We start from the raw sequence: 20978 nt of genomic DNA, 5'->3' as shown, positions 1-20978 counted from the left end.
ACAACATGTGTGCCAACGAAGCCGTCAGTGTGCTTGATCGGATACTGCTGGACAGACCAATTCTGTCGTGCCCTTTACGGCCTATCAGAGTACTCCTCAGTATTCCATTGGTCGTAGAGGACCTCTTATATGTCTATCCGCATCCAGTAACCTGTGTAAGACTTTCAGTCTGATGGTGACTCAGAACTAGAGTGTTGTCTGGCATACTGTCTAAGGCTATACAGCCCATCTCGAAACCTATAGGTGGCCACCTCTTCGAAGATCCGACGAACAGCCTCCTCATCCAGATGAGTTTTGAATCGATAGTATTCCTGCAAGTAGAAGCAAATATGTATTAATAAATAAAATATAAATCTATCATGAATTTAAAAATTAAACATCTTTAACTTATCCGAAACATCTCCGAGGCTGCATCACAAGTCCCCGACGGCTAACTGGAGAACTCATTCATCGGCCCCGACATCAATCCTCAGATGATCCTGATAATCACATGAGCCACGGAGGTCTCTGTAAATATGCTGTAAAATTGATTTTGAATAATAAATATTAGACTTTACAATAGTTAAACTTTAAATACATTCAGTGAAAATATAGTACTTACGAGTAGCTCTGACTATGGACGAACTCTCTATCCTTCGATCAAGTCGGAGGTGCTATAAGCTAGGTAGATCCTCTACTATGCCACTGACTCTGAGAGTCGGGCACTACTCTGTGTGATTGTGGGGTCACTGGTGATCCCATGGCATCTGAACTGGAGAGTATCAAGACATCATAAAGAATATTATATTAGATAATAAAGTATAAAATAACATAAAATAGAATATCTAAAATATTAAAATTTACCACATGTTATGTGTACCGTAGAACCATGCAAGCTAGCTGTATGAGGGCTCTATCCTTCAGAGCTCTCTCCTCAGTTGTGATGGCTCCAGCCTCAGAAAGACATGATCTATAATCTCTGAAAATAAAAATAACTATGTATCATATTAGATTAACTATGTACCAGAATAAAATAACTATATATCATATTTATTTAACTGTATATTATGATACCTTAACTTTGTACCATATTCATAAAAGTAACATGGTATTTTGTATGCTTAGATTAGGCAGTAACATTATAATCGTTTGATTAGAAACTATGGTTGATATAAGTATTTGTTACCCGACGGAGTTTGACTTCTATCTTTGGAGCCATGTTGGCATAAAGGTAATATTTTTTTTGTGCTTCTTTATCACCCAACGATACCTATTAGCTTTAACACATCATATAGGAATTAAAAAAAAAGTCCATAACAATGTGTGGAGCCAATCCCCTCAACATCCATTTTGTTTGAATTATCATCAGAAAAAATAAAAAGACAATCATAAAAATATAGCAAGCAAAATTCATCGGCACCCATCAGATTTTAGACATCATATAGGAACAAAAAAAAGAACCCATAGCAATCTGTGGAGCCATTCCCATTAATATCTATTAATTAAGTTTGAATAATTATCAGAAAAAATAAGAAGGCAACCATAAGAATATAGCAAGCAAAATCCATTAGCATCCATCAGCTTTAAGACATTATATGGAAAAAGAAAAAGAAGCCATAATATATCTCATGCCAAATGTATCAGTTATTTAGCATACCTCATGCTAAATGTATCATAATCATGGGCTGCCTAAATTTTTCGTTAGGCAGCTCAGCTGACAAACCTTCCAAAGTATTATCTATAGCAAAAATAAAAGATACCAACATCATATATAAAACTAATAAGGTAATAAGAAAGTGTCATTTTTGCGACTAATTATAAAGAACTCTGCTGTCAGCTAGAAATAGGTCAAAAAGCTAAAAGATAATAATAGAATCATGTCCAATTATCCCAACCATATCCTTTCCTTACCTAAACTATCCTTATTACTTCTCCCTTAATTTATTCTTTCAGGCCAGGCCTAGGGCCTAGAATCTAATCGTCAAGCTGCTCTGATCACCATCAGAGTAGATGAGCAGACCAGAGTCGATCCGATGATGGCCCGACCTCAAACCCTTACCTTTGAAGGCCGTAAGGCTACTCTTATCGGAGAGCTTCTCGAAGTGGTTCTATCTTTTGAAAATAATATTGATTTAAATAATAATATTATTAATAATATTATTAAAATTAATAATATTATTCAATTAAATTTAAATATTATTAATTTATGATAATTAAGTAAATTTAATTTAAAATATTTAAAATTTAAAAAGATGGAAACAAGGTGTGGCGACGGCAATGCCATCGCTAGTACTCACAGTGCGACGGCAGCGTAGGTCCGACAGTACGGTGCTTCGATGGCTCGGTGCTCCAGCGGCTTGGTGCTCTGAAGGAGAGAGGTGGGACCGCAGGTCTGATCCAGCAATGGGAGGGGCAGGGGGAGAAGGGGGAGATGGCAGGAGATCTGATCCGGCAAGAGGAGGGGTGAGGGGAGAAGGAGGAGGCCACCGCAGGTCCGATTCGGCAAGAGGAGGTACGGGGGCAGAAGGGGGAGGCGGCGTGGGGTTCGATCCGACAAGAAGAGGGGCGGGGGGAGAAGGAGGAGGTGGCGAGGGGTCCGATCCGATAAGGGAAGGGGCGAAGAATGAAAAGGGAGATCAAGTGGTGGGACACCGGCTCCAAGAGGCGGACAGAAAGAAGGGGGGAGCTCGGGGAAGTGGAGGGACGTCGAATCCGAGACGGCTCCGACGGCATAAGGGCTGGGGGGAGGAGTTTGGGGGCTCCAACGATGGGACAGGGCCGGGGGGGAGGCGGAGGTGGCCAGGGCTCGGAGAGGCGGGAGGCAGTCGAGGGGGTTGGGATTTGGTGGATGGGGGCTCGGGGAGGTGGCTAGGGGCTCAAGGAAGTAGGATCCGACAGCCAGGGACTCGAAGAGGCGGCCAGTGGCTCTAGGAGTGGGATTCGACGGCAGGGGAAAGAGGGAGACCAGAGGTGGGGGAAGAGAGGGGTGGTGACGGGATGAGCGAAAATGAAAAGTAGAGAACTGATGGGGTGTTTTTAAGGTTAGTATTAGCGACGATAAAATACCATCGCTAATAAGAACTTTTCATTGCTAATAATCCTACAATCAAATTAAAAAAATAAAATTAATTTTTATTAGCGATGCAACTTGCCATCACTAAAAGTCAAAAATACCATCGTTAATAATTTTTTTTTACGACGGCAAATATGTTGGTCACCATTTTCTATCGATAAAAAATATATTAGCGACGGCAAATTTGCCGTCACTAATAGCCATCGATAAAAAATTTTTTTTGTAGTGAATCGAGCCATTAAAGATAGCAGCTTGTCATGATGACCGCAGAATCCTTTTGTGGCTTGATCATGTCATCTCATTAAGATATGTGGGTGGCTATGAGTCGAATAAGGTCACATCAATCTCAGAACCTCCGGTTGTAATCCCAAGCCTTTAATAAAAGTAACTGGCTACCTGCCAGATAGTGTGACAATACTCATCAAATTTAAAGAAGTCAGAAGATCCGGTATGATTTTCAAGAGCATAATGGGAAGCAAAAAAATCTCTGATAGCCTCTCCTCTTCTTATGACTTCAACCTCATCTATAAAAAAGAATAATCCAGGGATCTCAGAGGTATACCCTATATTTTTCTCTAAAAAAATGCTCATTCTTTTTCTGCTATTGCAGAAATTTGAATTGAGTATCGAGAGCTCTCTATCAGAATCCATTCCGACTTTCATTGGCTTTTCTTGTATGTCACGTGATTGTCAACTCATGGTTATCATCCGGCTCCAACCATTTCGATTCAAGCCAGTATGCCACAACCCTTTCCATCAGTTTCAGGAACACTTGGACGGGAAGGCAATCTGTACTTGCTAGCGTCGTAAATCCGTGAAAATGCACGATATGCTGCAGCTCTAGCGAAGCTGCAAGGCGCACCCAATCCCGGTAAAATCCCTCATGGAATGACGAAGCGTCTTGCTTTAATTTAATCTAGCTTGAGTGGTGTTATGCAAAGATAGGAGCAGTTGCATGATTAGAGAGGGAATGATGGCAAATCGGACAAAAGCTCCTTGCGCCTTAGGCATTAGAGAGGGAATAATAGGATTCCTCTTAGCCATAGGGTATCGTGCAGACCCATACGTGGGGTAAGAATTTGGGGCACATGGGATCCACGCATTTAAGAATGTCTGTTTCACGGGTGGCACATGGGTTGCTATTCACAGTTGACACTTAAACCAAAAAACCATAAATATTATTTTCTAAAAAAAAATCTATTGTAGTGCCACTTCATTAGGTTTAACTTGTTTATTTTTATTTTTTAAAAAACTTCCTTCCTCATTTACATTTATATTATTAAGAAAAGCACTGATGTTGCAAAAACTCCATTACGGGGAATAGGAGTTAGATTTCTCTTTTCAATGCTTTTATCATTGTGAGAGTTTTTTTTTAAAAAAACAAAATGGAGAATTTAGAAACTTTAAAAATCATGATATTTAGTCCACAAGAGAACTGGCGGTGATTGTGCGCACTGTCCACTTTGTATCTTAGATTAGTCATTGAGAATGCTCCATGCCTAATGATTTGCCTGATAAATTTTATTAAAGAAGCATAATCATTACTAGTAATGGTATTGAAGATTTGTATGCCCTTAAACAATAATTTTCATTCATAATTTTGAAAAAACTTTCTATAGGTTTTAGTATTATAATAAATTTTAGCAATTGAGGCAGCTTGGAACGCAAATCCTTGCCTCTTTATAGTAAAGCAAACTGTGTCATGAAAGAAATATGGTGTCCCTGAAAATTAAGTTGGAAAAAAGTCATGCTCTCCTCTAAAACTCCTCTTGGAATAAGATCTTTTCAACAAACAACACTTGAGGATCTATCATTTTTAAAATCATCATTAATCTTAAGAATTATATAAGATTATCTTGCTTACAAAGCTCTTGCAGAATAAATATCATTCTGCTTTTTTTTTTTTTTTTTTTTGCACTTGACAGAAGGAGTAATACAATAATTCAGGATAATCTCTTCATCAACTCGTTATGTTATGCATGTCCACATGGCATTCATTATAATCCATAAAAACTAACTTCAGATTGCACCAAGCTGTTTTTTTTTTTTTTTTTAATATTAAATAACAGCAATAAAAAGGGGTAGCATCCTGCTACCTCCGGTCTCAGTCAAAAAAGGATGAACCTCAAGTGGTTGTGGAATCAGCTAGTTTCAGCGCCAAGGTTTTTGTTCTGCTATAGAATGAGAATCTATAATGTGATTTTTCTGATGATGTCTTGTTTCGATGTGCAGTGTTTCTTTCAGTGCATCATTTGCCCCTTGCTAAACGTGTCTTTTCTTTTTTTCCAGTGGCAGGAACTGCTGGAATTGCGTAATGTTTGAAATATGACTGCAGACCTGGGTCATGGTTCCTTTGATATCCCTCCAATCTTTGATGGTCAAGGCTGCAATTCTTCATTTTACCTGCCTTCTGACACCACACGTGAATCATTTTAATGTCGGTGGCTCTTAGTCTGAGTAGTCTGAGCATGCTTTCATGTCTGAGGAGCAAGCATGTGCTCTGGGCCTTCATCTAGTACTTTAGCTATGGGGACTGACTTAGTGAATTGATGCAAATTGTGAAGCAAGATATGCTAATCTTTTCAATGACTGGTGTAATTTTATATACTTACAGCAACCATTTGACTCGGTTAGAAGTGGGGAGAACACTTCAAGTGTTCAAGGGTCCCAAGGTTCATAGAGACAGGCTCGACTTACACCAAGTATTGTACAGTAGCGATCGTAAAACTTCTTCCATGCTCGAATATATCTGTTGAAAATGGTCCTGATAACAGCCAGAGATAAAGAAGAGAATCATATCATGGTCACCCTTGGCTTGATCACAAGCATGAAATTTGGAGCCGCTGAGATAAGCCAGTAGAAAAAAGGATGGTCATGTGATGATAGTACCCTCTGAAAGCATATAAAAGAAACATGCTGATCTAGCCAGCTCATCGAAGAAAACTTCAATCTCTTCATCGAAGAAATTTCTGATGAGCTCATGGTGGTGGGATCCCCGAAGTTATGCCCTGTGGGGTATATGGAATATTTTGGAAGATATTGTTGGAGAAAGGTGTGATGCTTCACTGTGGTGCTTCTGACAATGGTCCACGAATGAACTCTTAAAAGTTGACAGCCTTACCCCCGACCTTGGCGAGATCTATTGCTCCCACTTTTGCAACTGCTTGAGCGGTCGATCGACAAATGGGAGACTTCAAGCATTTGGTTCTGGTGAAGTTCAAGGATGGCGTCCTAGTGGAGAAGCTGATGGAAGGGATGCAAAATCTCGTTGCTGAAATGGACACGGTTAAATCATTTGAATGGTACTACTGATCCTTGCTCTTGTTTTCCATGGCGATTATTTAGTTTTGGTGAAACTGTCTCTTTTTCTTTTCTTTTCTTTTCTTCTTTTTTTTTTTTTTTTTGATTTATGGTGAATTAAACTGTATCATATAAGGATATTTTTCGAGTGTTTCCTATGGGAGTACTTTTTCTGATAAGTCCTGTGGGAGTCCCTGGTTACTCAATCTGCAACGATCTTGTATTGAGGCAAACTAAAAGTAAATAGTCTTCAAGACCAGAACAATGTCTACATTGTACATGTCATAACCAGCGAGTTCTATCTCAATCAACGAACATGGATTCTTCTTAATTTATATTTAGATTTTTTCATCATAATTTTGAGAGGTTTGCTTATTTCTTAACCAGAGTCAGAAGAAGTGTTTTCACTTGATCATTTTGCGCTGACCCACAAATATTCCCCACAAGATCCGATGGGAATTCATAGATCCGGGCCCTTACACCAAAAAGTGAATATTTTGTGTGGACATGAATCAAAATGGCGATGGGTTCAGGCCTTTCCAATTTTTTTTTTAAAAAAATTAATCAAAAAAATTATCAAGTTTATAATGAGTTAATGGTGCTTCAACCGCAACAGCTATTCCTATTTTTTCTTCTCATGCAGGGGACGGAATGTGCTGAGCGAGGACACGATAACGCAAGGCTTCACTCACGTGTTCTTGTTGACATTTAGAAGTCCTAATGACCTGGTCACTTATACCAACCATCCCAGCCACCTCGAGTACGCAGAAAAGTTCACTGCAGCCATCGATAAAGTCTTGTTATTTGATTTTCCACCAATTCTCGTCAAGCCTTCAGCTTGAAAGGAAAAATATTCTAAGATGGGGGTCGTGGTCGGGAATGTCCGTGATAGTTTTGCGTTCATCCCATGTTGTGTCCTCAGTGTAATGAGCTAGTTTGGTGATTCTGGTTTTGTGGTCAGGTGTTGTCCTCTGGTGATTTTTTTTTTTCTTTTTTCATTTAGGTGGTCATCAAACTTTTCTGTTCTCTCCCGCTCCTGCTATTTAGAGCTATTTTCTGAATTTTATTTTGGTATTATTCTAGCTCCATATCAAATTCTCAATGTTCTTTCATGAAATTGTATATCCTTTCGAGTTGCCTAACTTTTGTTCCATCCCATGCGAAGGGGGAGAATACTCCTCTGCTTGATTATATTGTACCTCTTTTCCCACTACTTTGATGGATTTGTGAACTATTCAGGTGAGAGACTGCAGGCTCATGCGGTTGCTTCGCACTTTCAATGTCACTAATTAAAATCCCATGCATGTTACTGATAATTTAGCTTGATCATTACAAGAGCGGTCTGTGACATCCGGCAACTATAAAAAGGGGCATTTCCTCCTCAAAAACAAGCCGGGAGGAATCCAGCAACTGCAAGGGAACATTTCCTCCTAAAAAAACAAGTCGGGAGGAACCTATATATCTAGGACGAAGGTGTCTCCCCCTTTTTTGAGATTTGAGAACCTATATATCAAGGAGGGTTTCTATCTCCTGTATGAGATTTGAGAACTTATATATCTAGGAGCTGATTGCGGACAGCACCAACTTTTATGGAAGAGGCCAACAGAATATAAAAATAAAAAAATATTAATAAATAATTAAAATTAATTTAAATAATTTTTTTCAGATCACGATGTAGAGTGATATATATATATATATAAAATCAGAAATGATTAAATCTAGTGGTTCATAGTATGGTTAAAGTGGGTATTGATACGGATCATAATTTTTTTATCAAAATCAGTCAAATTTATTAAAATAAATTTTTTTTTGAGATCAATCTCAAAGAAAAAAATTTTTAAAGAGAAAAAGTTTTAAAAAGAGAAAATAGAGAGAGAAAGAGAGAAGAGGGAGAGAGAGAATAGAGGAGAGAAAAAGAGAGAAAAATTTTTTTTTTTCTTTTTCTATTCTATTCTTTTTTTCTTTCTTTTTTTTTTTCTTTTCTTTTCTTTTCTTTTGTCTTTCTTTCTTCTTCTTCCTCCTTTGGTTTGGATGCACAATAGGAGATTCATTCGAATCCTTCTTTTTTCTCGAAATAGGGGTCCTCGCATTGACAGACGAGTGATTGGGGACACGCTTGTGGTGGCACAACCACAGCTCTCCAATCCGACGGTGACGGATAGCACCAGATGCCGTAAAAAGAACAATGAATATGGACGACCAAACAAAAAACAGAGCACTCCAAGCATCCAAGTTTCTCTCAAGAAATCAGTACTCAGTACATAAAAATCAGAAATCTCAATCCATATTTAAAAAAAAATCAGAGAATTTTTTTAAAAGATTATCTGATTCTTAGAGATGTTTGAGCCATAAATCCACTGTCACAATACCTTCAAATCGAGAATAAGAAATAAGAGAGAAATAGAAGAAAATAAAGAGAGGAAGAGAAACTTTTCGACCATAAACGGCAAACAGAGGTGATAGGAATTTTAGGAGAGGCTAAATACCTCTCTCTCTCTCTCTCTCTCTCTCTCTCTCTATATATATATATATATATATATATATATATATTATTTATTTATTTATAATTTTATCTAAAATATCTAAATTACCCCCTTCCCGCCCCCGCGACGGTCTGCCATTGTCCAGGAGGGTTTCTACTCTTTGTTTGAGATTTGAGAGATTGAAGACGCTTACAATCATGAAGTAGCATAAGATCTTACAGGATGCTAATACCACCATACAGCAAGATCACCTGAAAGCTGATACCTTCAGACAAAGTCCTCAAAAATTTCTCCTACGTAAAATTCTCAGCAGCACCGACTATCAATTTTAAGCTATTTAATTTGCATGTTTAACAAGTCGAATAGCATTATCTTGTAGATGAATCAGTGGGCATCACTGTCCACCGTTTTCACGCACATGCACTCTCTTCACGTTACCCTACTAACTCACCGGTTCCCATCTCCCTTCTGTACGGTCCCTGCCGCCACCAACCCACATCCTCATCATCATAAACTGCTTCTCTTCTCTTCTCTTTACAGCCTCCAGCTGCCCAGTGTAGATCCAGCGGCACGATTCCTCGAGGAATGCTGGCTGTTACCTTTTCTGGACCCCCAGTTCTTTGCGGATATGACTACCATCCATGGACAAACAGGCAAGATCAGGCAGGAGGCATCGGAAAACAAGAGACGAAAAGAAAAAAAGGAAAAAGAGAGGGGAGAAGAAGGGCAAACAGCACAAGGAATAAAAATTTCACGTCTTGAGAAAGAAGCTTGCCGAATGTCTTAAAAAGATTTAGAAAAGCAGAAAAAGATACCTGCACAATTGCACTAGTACCGAATCACAGAAAGACGACGATGAACAAAGAACAACAAGAACCCGCAAACAAGATAATCACACATGGCATATACTTATATTCAAAAATGATTTCATTACACCAAAGAAACCATTAAGAGTTGGATGAGGAAAAGAGAGAACTAAACTGTATATAACATGAGAAACAAACATTCAAAGACTAATACCTGCCGAGGTACCAAATGCCCTCAGGTTATGAAATCCTAACGAGACTTGACGAGTGGCCAAGGAGTACTAAACAACTAGAAGTCTGATAAACTCATTTATTAATAAGCCAGAAACCTTGAGGAACCAAAATCAGTACTTGTAGTCCTTGACATGGAGGCTCTCTGACACACCCTCTCCCTTAGCAGCATCTCCCTTGTATGCCCCTAGGGTGGCCTCTGAATTCGCCTTGCACCTAGAGAGGAAAGCAGCCCTCGCCTTCTCAACATTCTCCTCTTTTCCTGCCCATGTCTTGAGAGTGCTCTGCTGCAATGCACGGCCAAATGAGAAAGACAGTGACCATGGCTTCTTCCCCTTGAGCTGGTTCATCGCATTCAGGTTCAAAGTCGCTTCCTCCTCACTTTGACCACCGGAAAGGAAAACGATGGCTGGAACAGCTGCTGGTACAGTTCTTAGGAGAGTACGGACAGTGTACTCGGCCACCACCTCTGGAGAAACCTTCTTCGAGTCCGACCCAGGAGTCACCATGTTTGGCTTCAAGAGACTTCCTTCCAAGAGAACATGGTGATCATTCAATGCCTTGTAACAAGCAGCAAGCACCCGCTCCGTCACCTCAGCGCAGCGGTTGATATCATGAGGGCCATCAACAAGGATCTCAGGCTCCACAATCGGAACAAGGCCATTCTCCTGGCAGATGATGGCATACCGAGCCAACCCGTTAGCATTCTCATTGATTGCAAGCTGGGATGGCTCGGTTGGGCCAATCTTCAGGACAGCACGCCACTTGGCAAAACGAGCCCCTGCTTCATAATACTTGGCACAGCGCTTGCCAAGATCATCATGGCCTTGTGTCGTGGTCTCGCCATTGGTACCAGCGAGCTCAACGGTACCTTTGTCCACCTTGATGCCAGGGAGGACCCCACCTTCCTTGAGGACTTCAACAAATGGTTTTCCTGCAGCTGTCTTCTGGTAGAGGGTCTCTTCAAAAAGGATGACGCCGCTGAGGTACTGCAGAGCACCTGGTGTGCAGAAAAGGAGCTCCCGTAGAGCACGGCGATTGGCTTCGACATTCTCCACATTGATGCTCGCAAGACGCTTGCCAATGGTGCCAGTGGACTCGTCAGCTGCGAGAATCCCCTTACCAGGGGTGCCAATGTAAGCTGCATTGGCAATAAGTTCATCTACAAGAAAAAGGAAATTAGTATCTCTCGAACAAAAGAAAGGTTGAAGCTTACGAATCATCATATATTTCCTCAGAAAAAATAGAGGATGAGATGCTCATAGTATGACAACAACAATATTCAGAAAGAAAAAAAATAAATTTTATTTTGCATTGACAAAGCAGGGTGTGAAGTTTTTAATAAGCTAGAATTTCAAAACAGTTGTGGAAGCATCTGATCAAGACAAATATTTTAACAATTTCTGCAATGATGACAGCAGCATGATATAGCTGACCGCACTTGGGGTTCAGATATTGAAAAGCTATAGCTGATTGTGACGACAGAACTGGGAAGGCCACAACACACAAGCTTGTTGATTTGATGAAAATGCAAACAAGGAAAAGTCCAGATTGTGTTTATGCAGGTACCAAACAGGCCAAGATAAATGCAAGGCCAAAGGCTAGACTAGTAAATGCAGGCTTTAGATGTCCTCAATTCGAGCCCAATTTTGATTAACACATCAAGGACCTCTGCAAGAGGCCCTCTTTTGGTATTTAGGCCATAAAGCAGCTTCGTGAAAAAGGAAGGGAACTTGGAAAGAAACACTGAGAATGTGGGAAGTAGCATCAGCAGCTCAGTAGGATAGCAATGGCAAACCAACAACCGCAGCAAATCAGAATCTAGAACCATCCAAAAGAAAAGATCTGCAGCACCTAAAACAACATAGAGCCAAAACAGTATGGAACAGATAGGTCCAAAACTCAAGGCAAAAGAGAACTGCATAAGGCTGCACCAAGAAGAGCTAGAAATCACACAGGGTTCATGTCTCCAGAGAGAAAAACATTCAATGGTTATGAGTCCAGTGAGATTGTCTGAGAATTGTTAAATTGTAGACCAAACCCCTCGTGCAGATTGTCTCAACAACAAAGTTTATGTACAGACAGAATGGACCAAGACCTGCACTATGGAGATAAGGTTTGTTTCTGTTTTCCTGACAGAAGAAGCATTCTAACTAAAAGTAAAAAACATTAACGAGTCCATTTACTGTAGAAAGAAGGCAAGGAAGGTTCTACGTCCACATAAGTAAATAAGATTTTCCCAAAAAAGGATGCCATAGAGCTGCCAGACTGCATCAAGCACACTACTTAAACTTAAGGCTACATATTGACATTAAATAAAGAAACTTTCATGCGTCAGGATTCTTCATTTTCTAAGAAATGCCACAAGAATTTAATATATCAGTTGTTGTTTCTTACATTTTCTGGCAATCAATACCTCAGCCATGTAAAACAATCCACACAATACAGTCATGACCCAATCAAATGCAACAGTTCAATGTATGAGGGGGGGAAATTCAATTTTCCAAATGCATGGTGAGACCTAGTACCAAAAAAATTTCAAGAGAGCACATAAAACTGCAAAACTTACTAATTATTATCCTTCTATTCTCAAATACTAAAAATTCGACTCCTTGATTAATTACGTAGACCCAAGATATAGGAAAGTCCTTGAATATTTATTGCCACCCCAAACTGCACGTTGAATTCAGGGTGTCTAATTAACCTACAGATGCCTTTTTCAATTCATTAAAAACTCTGTGCTCCAAGCCTTTGTTTAGGCTTGAGAAAATCACTGTAGGTTCCACTATTTTTCAAAGGGGCATCTTAGAGCTGATGTTGTTAGTTGTTCTTCAGCATGAAATAAATGCATATCAATCTACCAGCTTGCTATATTATAAAGGCGATTCCATCTGCCTCATGCACTTAAAGTGGGACAAAATATTACTTTTAGTAATGTGCATGCAATACTAAAAGCCTTCATTGCATTTGTTGATGGCTCCACATCTAGGGCTAAAAACAGATTGGATATGGACTGGATATTGGTAGTACCCATATCCATATTTTTCAGTGGATACGAGTACAGGCAGATACTAAATGGATTCGCATCCATATTTGTTCTAAATTGATATGAATTTTAATTGGATATTAACCATATCCATATTTATTCTAAATGAATACAGATATAAGTCAGATATTAGTTATAACCATATTTTCTCAATTCAAATAGAGATATAAGTTGGATATTATTCAGATACAAATCAGATTTCAGCGGATTACAATAATAAAAATTGACAGAAATGACAGCCATAAAGCATGGGTATGGAATCCAATAACAGGGTTGCACAAGAAGCCCAACAAGGTAATGATCTAAATCATAGATATTAAACTCGCATGAAGGTCGACCCAGCCAAAAGTCTAGACCATTTGTCGAACTGAATTTTGTACTAAAAATACATTAGAAAGTAATTTCAAAATAAAAATATATAATATAAAAATAATCAAGAAATATCTGTTTGATAGATAACTTACAGAATATTACATATAAATGTAAAAATATATTATATGTATTGATATTTTTAAATATCTTAAACAACAAAGTTTTGAACATATAATAAGGGAAAATAAATATATTTCATTTTTTTTATCGTAGTGAATGAATTCATTTTTTTATAAATAGAATTAATCAATAATATATGAAAAATGCTGTTTTTTAAGATGTGAAGAAGTTTTAAAGAAGTAAAATAAAATGTTAATATAATGCAGGAACGGATATATTGTCATAATGGCTGGGTGGTTGGTGAGTAACCAAAAAGAACAGGATCAGTCCTTGATAAGGGTGGCATTTTTTGGAAAATTTTTTAGCTGATATCCGGATCCAAATTTGGATCCAGCAAAATCAACTGGATCCAGATCTGATCAGATTCAAATATTGCTATCCAAATCCAATCCCAACTGGACACAGAAATGGATATGGTCGGTTAATGACCAACTTGTTTCCAGGCCTACCCGCATCTTAATTATTTCAAGCATTATAGGACATGTACCATGTAACTAGATGCCGTGCAAGAATAGTTAACATGAAGCTATTAAACTCTGAAGGGATACTTCCAACTATCGCTATAACAAGCTAATGGCATAAGCCGCATAAGTAGCATTAAGTCCCACTATTTAATCAGATAAAATTTGATCACAAAGAGAAACAGCAAAAGTTCTGTGTGAAATACATACACAGGTCGAAACTGATGAGATTTATAAACTTATCCTAAAATCTGATCCTCCCCCGCGCCCGCCACCCCCCCCCGCCCCCCCCCCCCAAAAAAAAACACACACACACAATTTTTTTCCTTTTTTTGAGCCTGCATTGATGGTTAGTTAAATTCTGTAGGAAAGAACTATAAAAAAAAAAAAAAATGAAAGAGAATACTATTAGCAATTAGGAATAGTGTGCCACATTATAGATGATAGAAGATTTGTTCTACATAGTCCCCCCACCCCCCCAAAAAAAAAAAAAGGTTTGCCGATGCTTAAAACACTTGTGAGAAAAGGGCATTTTAGGAAATTAAACTTCAAGAAATCATTAGGACACTATATAATACGCTAACGTAGAATCAATGCTGGAATTTTTTTTTTTTTGATATAACAATGCTGGAAATTAAATTTCAAAAAACTTAACCTATCTCAAGATCAGAAGCCCTAGTCCTCTTTCACGATTTTAGATAAGACACTTAAAGTTGAAAAGAAAAATAAACAAAACCAGTTTCACGACTCATAGAAAAGAAACTTAACGAGGGGGAAAAAGAACAGTAAAGAAAACCAGGAAAGCAGAATTACCACAAAAAATTAGATCTTGGGTAGAATCTCTATAATGATCCGCGATATCAAAACCCATATACAAAACCTAAGATGGGAAAAAAAAAAAGAAACATCCAACAAAATCCAAGATTCATGCTCACGCAACAAAAAAAAAAAAAGGAACAAAAAATGATAACGGATTCTTTTTTTAAGTAATGAAACTCGTGTCATCCAAGAAGGGGAAGCGAAAAAACAATAACTTTTCAGGCCAAGAAGAAGTAACAAGGCTCCAAAAAATAGAATCCTTTTTTGTCTGAGAAGAAACAACGTCAAAGGAAAGACGATCAAATTTTTTAGGGCAAGAAAAATTCGAAGATTCGTGCCCTCAAAAGTGGAAAAATCTCATCTTTCCAGACCAAGAAGAAATAAGAAGGTTCATCCAAGACGAGAAGAAATCGAATTTTTGTCCGCCCAAGAAAAAATAACAAAATTCATCTCATCGAAAAAAAATCAAACCTCCTTCAGATCACCAAAGAGTATAATATCAGGAATCAAATCTTTTTTAGATCAAGAAAGAGTAGGAGAGATATATGGAATACCGCGATATTTTCCACAATAAGCAGACATCGTCGCTGGTCCTTGTTGTCGTCTCTTGTACTAAGAACTAGTGGAGCAGGGGGGAGAGGAAATATAAAAAGAGCGATAGCGGACAACGGCGATAAGGGAATGGAAATGGCACCGGAATGGAGATAGAGATGGCGTTTCTATCATTACACGCAAAAGCGGATGCTTCTGGAATATCGTCACCAGAGGGCCTATTTTATAGCAACCAGCAAGCCAAGATGTGCATTAAACTAAAAGCAACCAGGACACCGGCCCACGGATTATTCTTCTTAGGAGAAATTCTTTGTGCGCCGCGGGGGAAGGGGAAAATCTGATGCGCCGCTTTACGTGATCGGCTCGTATCACTTTTCAATATATATTTGATATTTATAATATTTTTTTATTTTTAAAAAATTTTATAACATCATGTATATATTTTTTATATATAAAATATTATGATATGATTTAAAAAATTATGATATTCTGCATGTATTATGAAATTTTATTTAAAATTTTTATTTTTTATATAAAGAATATCATAATATAGTTCTGAATATCATTATATGATCCAGATATTGTAATATAGAAGGAGTATTTTTATCTAATTATTTTTCAATGTACATTTAATGCCTGTAATTTTATTTTTTTTAAAAAAAATAGAATGATAAAAATATCTCTATTTTTAAAAAAAAACTATGACATCCTACGTATATTAAAACATCCGGCATTATATTATGATATTCTGTGGACAAAAATTATGACTTTCCGAATACAGGATGTCATAATATGGATATAAAATGCCATAATTTTTTCAAAAAATAAAGATATTTTCATAATTCAAAATTTTAAATCAAAAAATAAAATTGCAGGCATTAAATGCATATTAGAAAGTAGTGATTACGTGGACTAATCAGACAAGACGGTGCACTCTACATCAAATTTTTTACACCACCTATGATGTACAAAGAACTTCCCTTCTTCTTAAAATGCCCACGATTTTTATGATCTCTGCAAGCATATTTTGATTTCTCTCAGACATTTATGAGAACTTGAAAAAATAAGGTGCCGATATACCAGTTTGCAATCAAGGTAGAGATCGAACAGGAGCTAATATCGCTTCATCATATTAGTTGCTGATAGTCTGATACCTCCATTTTTAATAAATCAATGTTTGCTTGCATATATAGAGATGGCCAGAATATCTGAGATTAAAAAGCATGATGATCCTTCACACATATATATACAATATATTAAAGTTGAAACCACAGACTTCTCAATGCGACAAGTGTTGCATATCTATGATTCTATATATCGCATAACTGGAAAGACAGATGGCATGCATCCGGTATATAGAAAAAAATTATATTCTATCTTAAAAAAAAATAGCTATCTAGATTGGATGGGTCGGAGATGCTGCCGACAGCTGGCTCTACTCTCCCATCTCTTTTTCTATCACAAGAGAGGCGCGCACAGAAAGGGTCTGGGTTGGATGGCTTGATGTGCGGGATCTCTTTTCTCTCATGCTATTCCCGTCGAGAGAGAGGCACATACAAAAAAAATAAATAAAGAGAGAGAGGAATGGGGCGAATGACTGTGTTTCCGATCTGTTTAGCATGGGATTAAAGGATTATCAAAGAAGAGTGTGGTGTTGGTTTAGGAGAATAGTGATGTGTCCTTGTGTGGATGGTGTGGATGTACAGGATCAGATTAAAAAAAAATGATGATCCAAAGGGATTTTAGCGGTGGTTGTAGAGAGCTTTGTTTGTCCGACGGTGAGGGACATGCATCAGTAGTGATCTGTCGATTTTAAGGTGCATGATATGGTCATATCGATATGACTGTAGATAGGAGAGAGGATTGGTTGGCTCTCTTTTTAAGGGAGCTTGCCAATCGATCTGATCCTATATTGTTTTCAGTTATCTCTACTTTGGTGGGATTCTGATATTCTCATCAGATGTTAGGGAGTTGCTGTTGGATTTCTCACAGCCTTCCAACTCCCTTGGTGCATCATCTGAGAAGGATACACCAGTATAGATATGTGATAGATTATTTTTTTGGGACTCATGAAATGTTCGGGAGATTATTGTAGGTTTGCCATGGTTTTCTGTCACTCGAGACGTATCATCTAAGGAGAGATCTTTGATCATTTGTGCCTCTAGTGATTTGTATTCTTTATTTATATTGTAATTTTTTTATGATTTAGACATAATTCGTGCATGTAAAGATCAGGAGTATGGATGGGGGAGCCAACATTGGGTATGGAGGGTTGCTGCTCGTCTTGGGCAGCCATCCATCCCATTAAAAAGGCCACAACCTCTCTATGATATATGTTATTGGTTGACAGGTTTCTGGTATTAGGTTAGGGGATTATGGGATGGGGTGAATTGGATTAGGGTTAGCATTGGAATTACTGTATGGGTCAGGTCAAGGTCAGATTAGGGTTAGCTCAGGGGTCAGGGTTAGGATCAGGTGAGAGACCAAGATTGCAGATTGGGTTTGTATTAGGGTTAGGGTTTATGTTAGAGTTTGGATTAGGGATATAGTTAGGGTTAGGATTAGTGACTAGGTCAGGTTAGGGTCAGAGTCAGGATCAGGTGAGGGATCGGGATTGTAGATTGGCTTAGTATTAGGGTTAGGGTTTATGTTAGAGTTTGGGTTAGGGATTTGATTAGGGTTAGGATTAGTATTAGTGATTAAGTCAGGTCAGGGTCAGGTCAGGGATAGGGATTGTAGATTGGGTTAGTATTAAGATTAGAATTAGTGATTGGATCAGGTTAGGCTCAGGGTCAGATCAGGGTCAAGTGAGGGTCAGGGCTAGGTGAGGGATCAAGATTATAGATTGGGTTAGTATTAGGGTTAGGGTTTATGTTAGAGTTTAGGTTAGGGATACGATTAAGGTTAGGATTAGGATTAGTGTCAAGGTCGGGTCAGGGTCAGGGTCAAGGTCAGGATCAGGGTCAAATCAAGGTCAGGTCAGGGTTAGGGTTTCAATCATGAGAGAGCTTGGATTGGAGAAGATGATCAAAAATAGAGAAAAAAATGGTCAAGATTGACCTCGGGATTAGATTTAGAGCTATGGCCTCACAATAGGATTGTAAATCAAGGTTAGGGTGGACGGCGAAGAGGTTTGCAATGGAGAAGACAAACAAAAAAAAGGGAGGTTGGAGTAGAGAGAAGAAGGATAATGGGAGGGAAAATTAAAAAAAAAAGAGTAATTGTTAATGCGGGAGCCAAGAAAAACAAAATTGGGAGGATGAAAAATACTTGATTCTTCCCTCAGAGCAGGTCGTCGGTGTCTCTGTACTGGAAGAGGCAAGAAAGGAGGAATCGATCGCCGAGGTGGCTTGCTGAACGATGTTCATCTTCGGGACATTGGCTCCATCGATAGAGAGAGAAGAGAGGGGGTTGTGGAAGTACCGATGGTGGGGTAAGTTGGGAAAAGGGTTGTGGTTAAGAGAAAGTTGGAAAGGAGAGAGGGTTGGGGAAGGGGCAGTGGTGGGGTAAGCGAGGAAAAGGATAGTGCTCAGGAGAGAGCTGAAGAGGAGAGGAGATTGGGGGAGCGATGTTGATGGGGTGAGTGCAAAGGCCAGTGGCCGGGAGAGAGCTAGAAATGAAAGGGGGGTTGGGAAGTGGCGGTGATGGATAAATGAGTAAAGGGATTAGGTTTAGGATTTTTAAAAAAGCAAATGCATAATAAAAGCATGCATCTGGGGTGCATAAAACCGACGCAATATAAAGACATGTGGATGGCCGCATAAAAAATGTATGAGAGATTGATTTTAAACTGATTTCTATGCAGGCATCCTCATAATTTTAATATAAGTGAACTATCATATTTTTTTTTCTTTTTTGTTTGGTTTTATGTTGGATATTTATATATAATAGTCTAGACGATATACATATTGTCAATAAATTTAAAAAAATAATTAAGATAGTAGATAATGGTTTGGATTTTATGTTAGGTATGTATTTATACAAGGTATGTATTTATACACATATACATACATATATACATTTATACATAGATACACACACACACACACACACACATATATATATATAAGGTTTGATTAAATTTAATTGTGCATGTATTTTGTTTATTACTGTTTATGATTTGTTTAATTTTATTTTTGTACAATTAGGTGCAATGTGCTATTATAACACTAATTTAATAATTTATTATAATTATAGAAATAAATTTAATTAAAATTTTTCAATGTGAACTTTTTCAAAAAACTATTTCCTTACGAAAAACATTGAGTGCAGAACGGTAATATATTTTAATTATCCAAAATTTTTCAAAGGAAGAAACATAAATAATTTTTATTATCCATACAAAGAGTCACTAACAATACCGCCTGTTGTGGTTCTAATAATGTTAAGGGCACCAATAGTCCCACATCGATTGTGAGTCAAGGAAGACTCGCGTTTATAAAAAGGAGATTATCCTTCCCACGTGAAGTACCTTTTAAAGGATAAAATCGTAAAGCCCACAAGTTAGAACGAAAATACCTCACGTGTCAGACTGAGCCCTTGTCTACAATAATGACATGCCAAAAAGGGGGCGGTGCAACAAGAAGCCTCTCAATAGAAATAATAGCCAAGACGAGAGCACAGAATTCTTTGACTAGCTCCACCGGACGTTCATCCTGACGTGAAACACTTTTGATGACCAATGCCGAACCTAGTGTTGGGATATGCAGAGGTTTCATACATGCATTTCAAAAATTTTATAGTGAAAGAATATTAGATTAAACAATTTAATCTACAAATACATGCATAAGATCTAATCTTAAAACTTCTATAAATAGATCTATAATATGAATTTACATATATAAAAATATAAATTTAAAACAACAAGCATATGAACAAAAATCAATACATTGTAATAGATCTAATCTACCACTATTAGGATTCTGAACCCTATACCTGAGAGCAGATAGTCCAACTTCATGGTTGAAAATATAGATCTGAAAGTTCTCACTGGTCGTTCATAGCTGCACAAGCGTTCAACTTCTACAGATGGTTCACACGAAGTCCTCGGCCTGATCAATCCTCCACAAGAGTGCTAGTTCGTGCAGTCGACTTCTGATGGTGGATCTGATTTGATCTGCTTCTTCAATCATCTCAGATCTTTTCGATGTCGAAGATAGATCAGAAGAGGTACTGCTGGAAGATAGAGTAAAAATAGAAAAGAACTCCTTCTTCCTATCTTCTTCTCTCCCAATCACTATATCTAAAATCCTAGATTTAGAACTCACACCCACCCTTGTTCTCATGCCCCACAGAGGATATTTTCCTCTATTTTACATGCTTAATAAAATCCCACACCCCCTCTGGTCATACACCCTTCTGTCTTCTTTTTCTCATGATGAAAGAAGATTGGTTATTGGCGCACAAAAGGATCCCATTCTTTTATGTTAACCAGCATCATCAGATTAGGCAGGATAAGAGCTCGAGTTTGTTTCAATTCAAATGTTTTTGAATTTCAATTACACCCCAACTCTTTCTCATCCTTATCTGACCAAAAGAGGGGCCAACCAGAGAGTTTTAGTTATGGAAAAATAAATGGGAGCTATTCCTTTTGTTGCACAAAATAGGCACCTTCACAAGGGTCGGTGGGTGGGTAGACTAGGATAAGGAGTTTGATTCAAATTCAAAGTCCTACTTGCACTTAAACTCAAACTACCATTACTTATCCAAAGTGGATGACATGAGGGTGTTAGCTTC

General features: G+C 38.1%; 2 protein-coding genes across 2 annotated transcripts; one reads left to right on the top strand and one right to left on the bottom strand.

Moving 5' to 3' along the window:
- Positions 1 to 6111: 6111 nt before the first annotated feature.
- LOC105038212 (stress-response A/B barrel domain-containing protein At5g22580) lies at positions 6112 to 7435 on the top strand. The gene is made up of 2 exons (XM_010913938.3): positions 6112 to 6354; positions 6996 to 7435. Exons 1-2 carry the CDS (start codon positions 6236 to 6238, stop codon positions 7192 to 7194), a joined length of 318 nt encoding a protein of 105 aa, XP_010912240.1. The 5' UTR covers positions 6112 to 6235; the 3' UTR covers positions 7195 to 7435.
- Positions 7436 to 9724: 2289 nt separating this feature from the next.
- Positions 9725 to 15455, bottom strand: LOC105038211 (fructose-bisphosphate aldolase 1, cytoplasmic). Its single transcript, XM_010913937.4, has 2 exons — positions 15245 to 15455; positions 9725 to 11034 (listed from the first exon to the last, which is right to left on the bottom strand). Exons 1-2 carry the CDS (start codon positions 15270 to 15272, stop codon positions 9986 to 9988), a joined length of 1077 nt encoding a protein of 358 aa, XP_010912239.1. The 5' UTR covers positions 15273 to 15455; the 3' UTR covers positions 9725 to 9985.
- Between the last annotated feature and the right edge of the window lie 5523 nt (positions 15456 to 20978).

Source organism: Elaeis guineensis, chromosome 1, assembly GCF_000442705.2.
Source record: "Elaeis guineensis isolate ETL-2024a chromosome 1, EG11, whole genome shotgun sequence".
In the NCBI taxonomy this organism is placed as follows: domain Eukaryota; kingdom Viridiplantae; phylum Streptophyta; class Magnoliopsida; order Arecales; family Arecaceae; genus Elaeis; species Elaeis guineensis.
This window is presented reverse-complemented; position numbering and strand designations above follow the sequence as displayed.

Coding starts and splice junctions, on each gene's coding strand:
- LOC105038212 (XM_010913938.3), top strand. CDS start 6,236: ATGGGAGACTTCAAGCATTTGGTTCTGGTGAAGTTCAAGGATGGCGTC. Junction 6,355..6,995: donor ACGGTTAAATCATTTGAATG/GTACTACTGATC, acceptor CTTCTCATGCAG/GGGACGGAATGTGCTGAGCG.
- LOC105038211 (XM_010913937.4), bottom strand. CDS start 15,272: ATGTCTGCTTATTGTGGAAAATATCGCG. Junction 11,035..15,244: donor TTATTGTGGAAAATATCGCG/GTATTCCATATA, acceptor TTTTTCTTGTAG/ATGAACTTATTGCCAATGCA.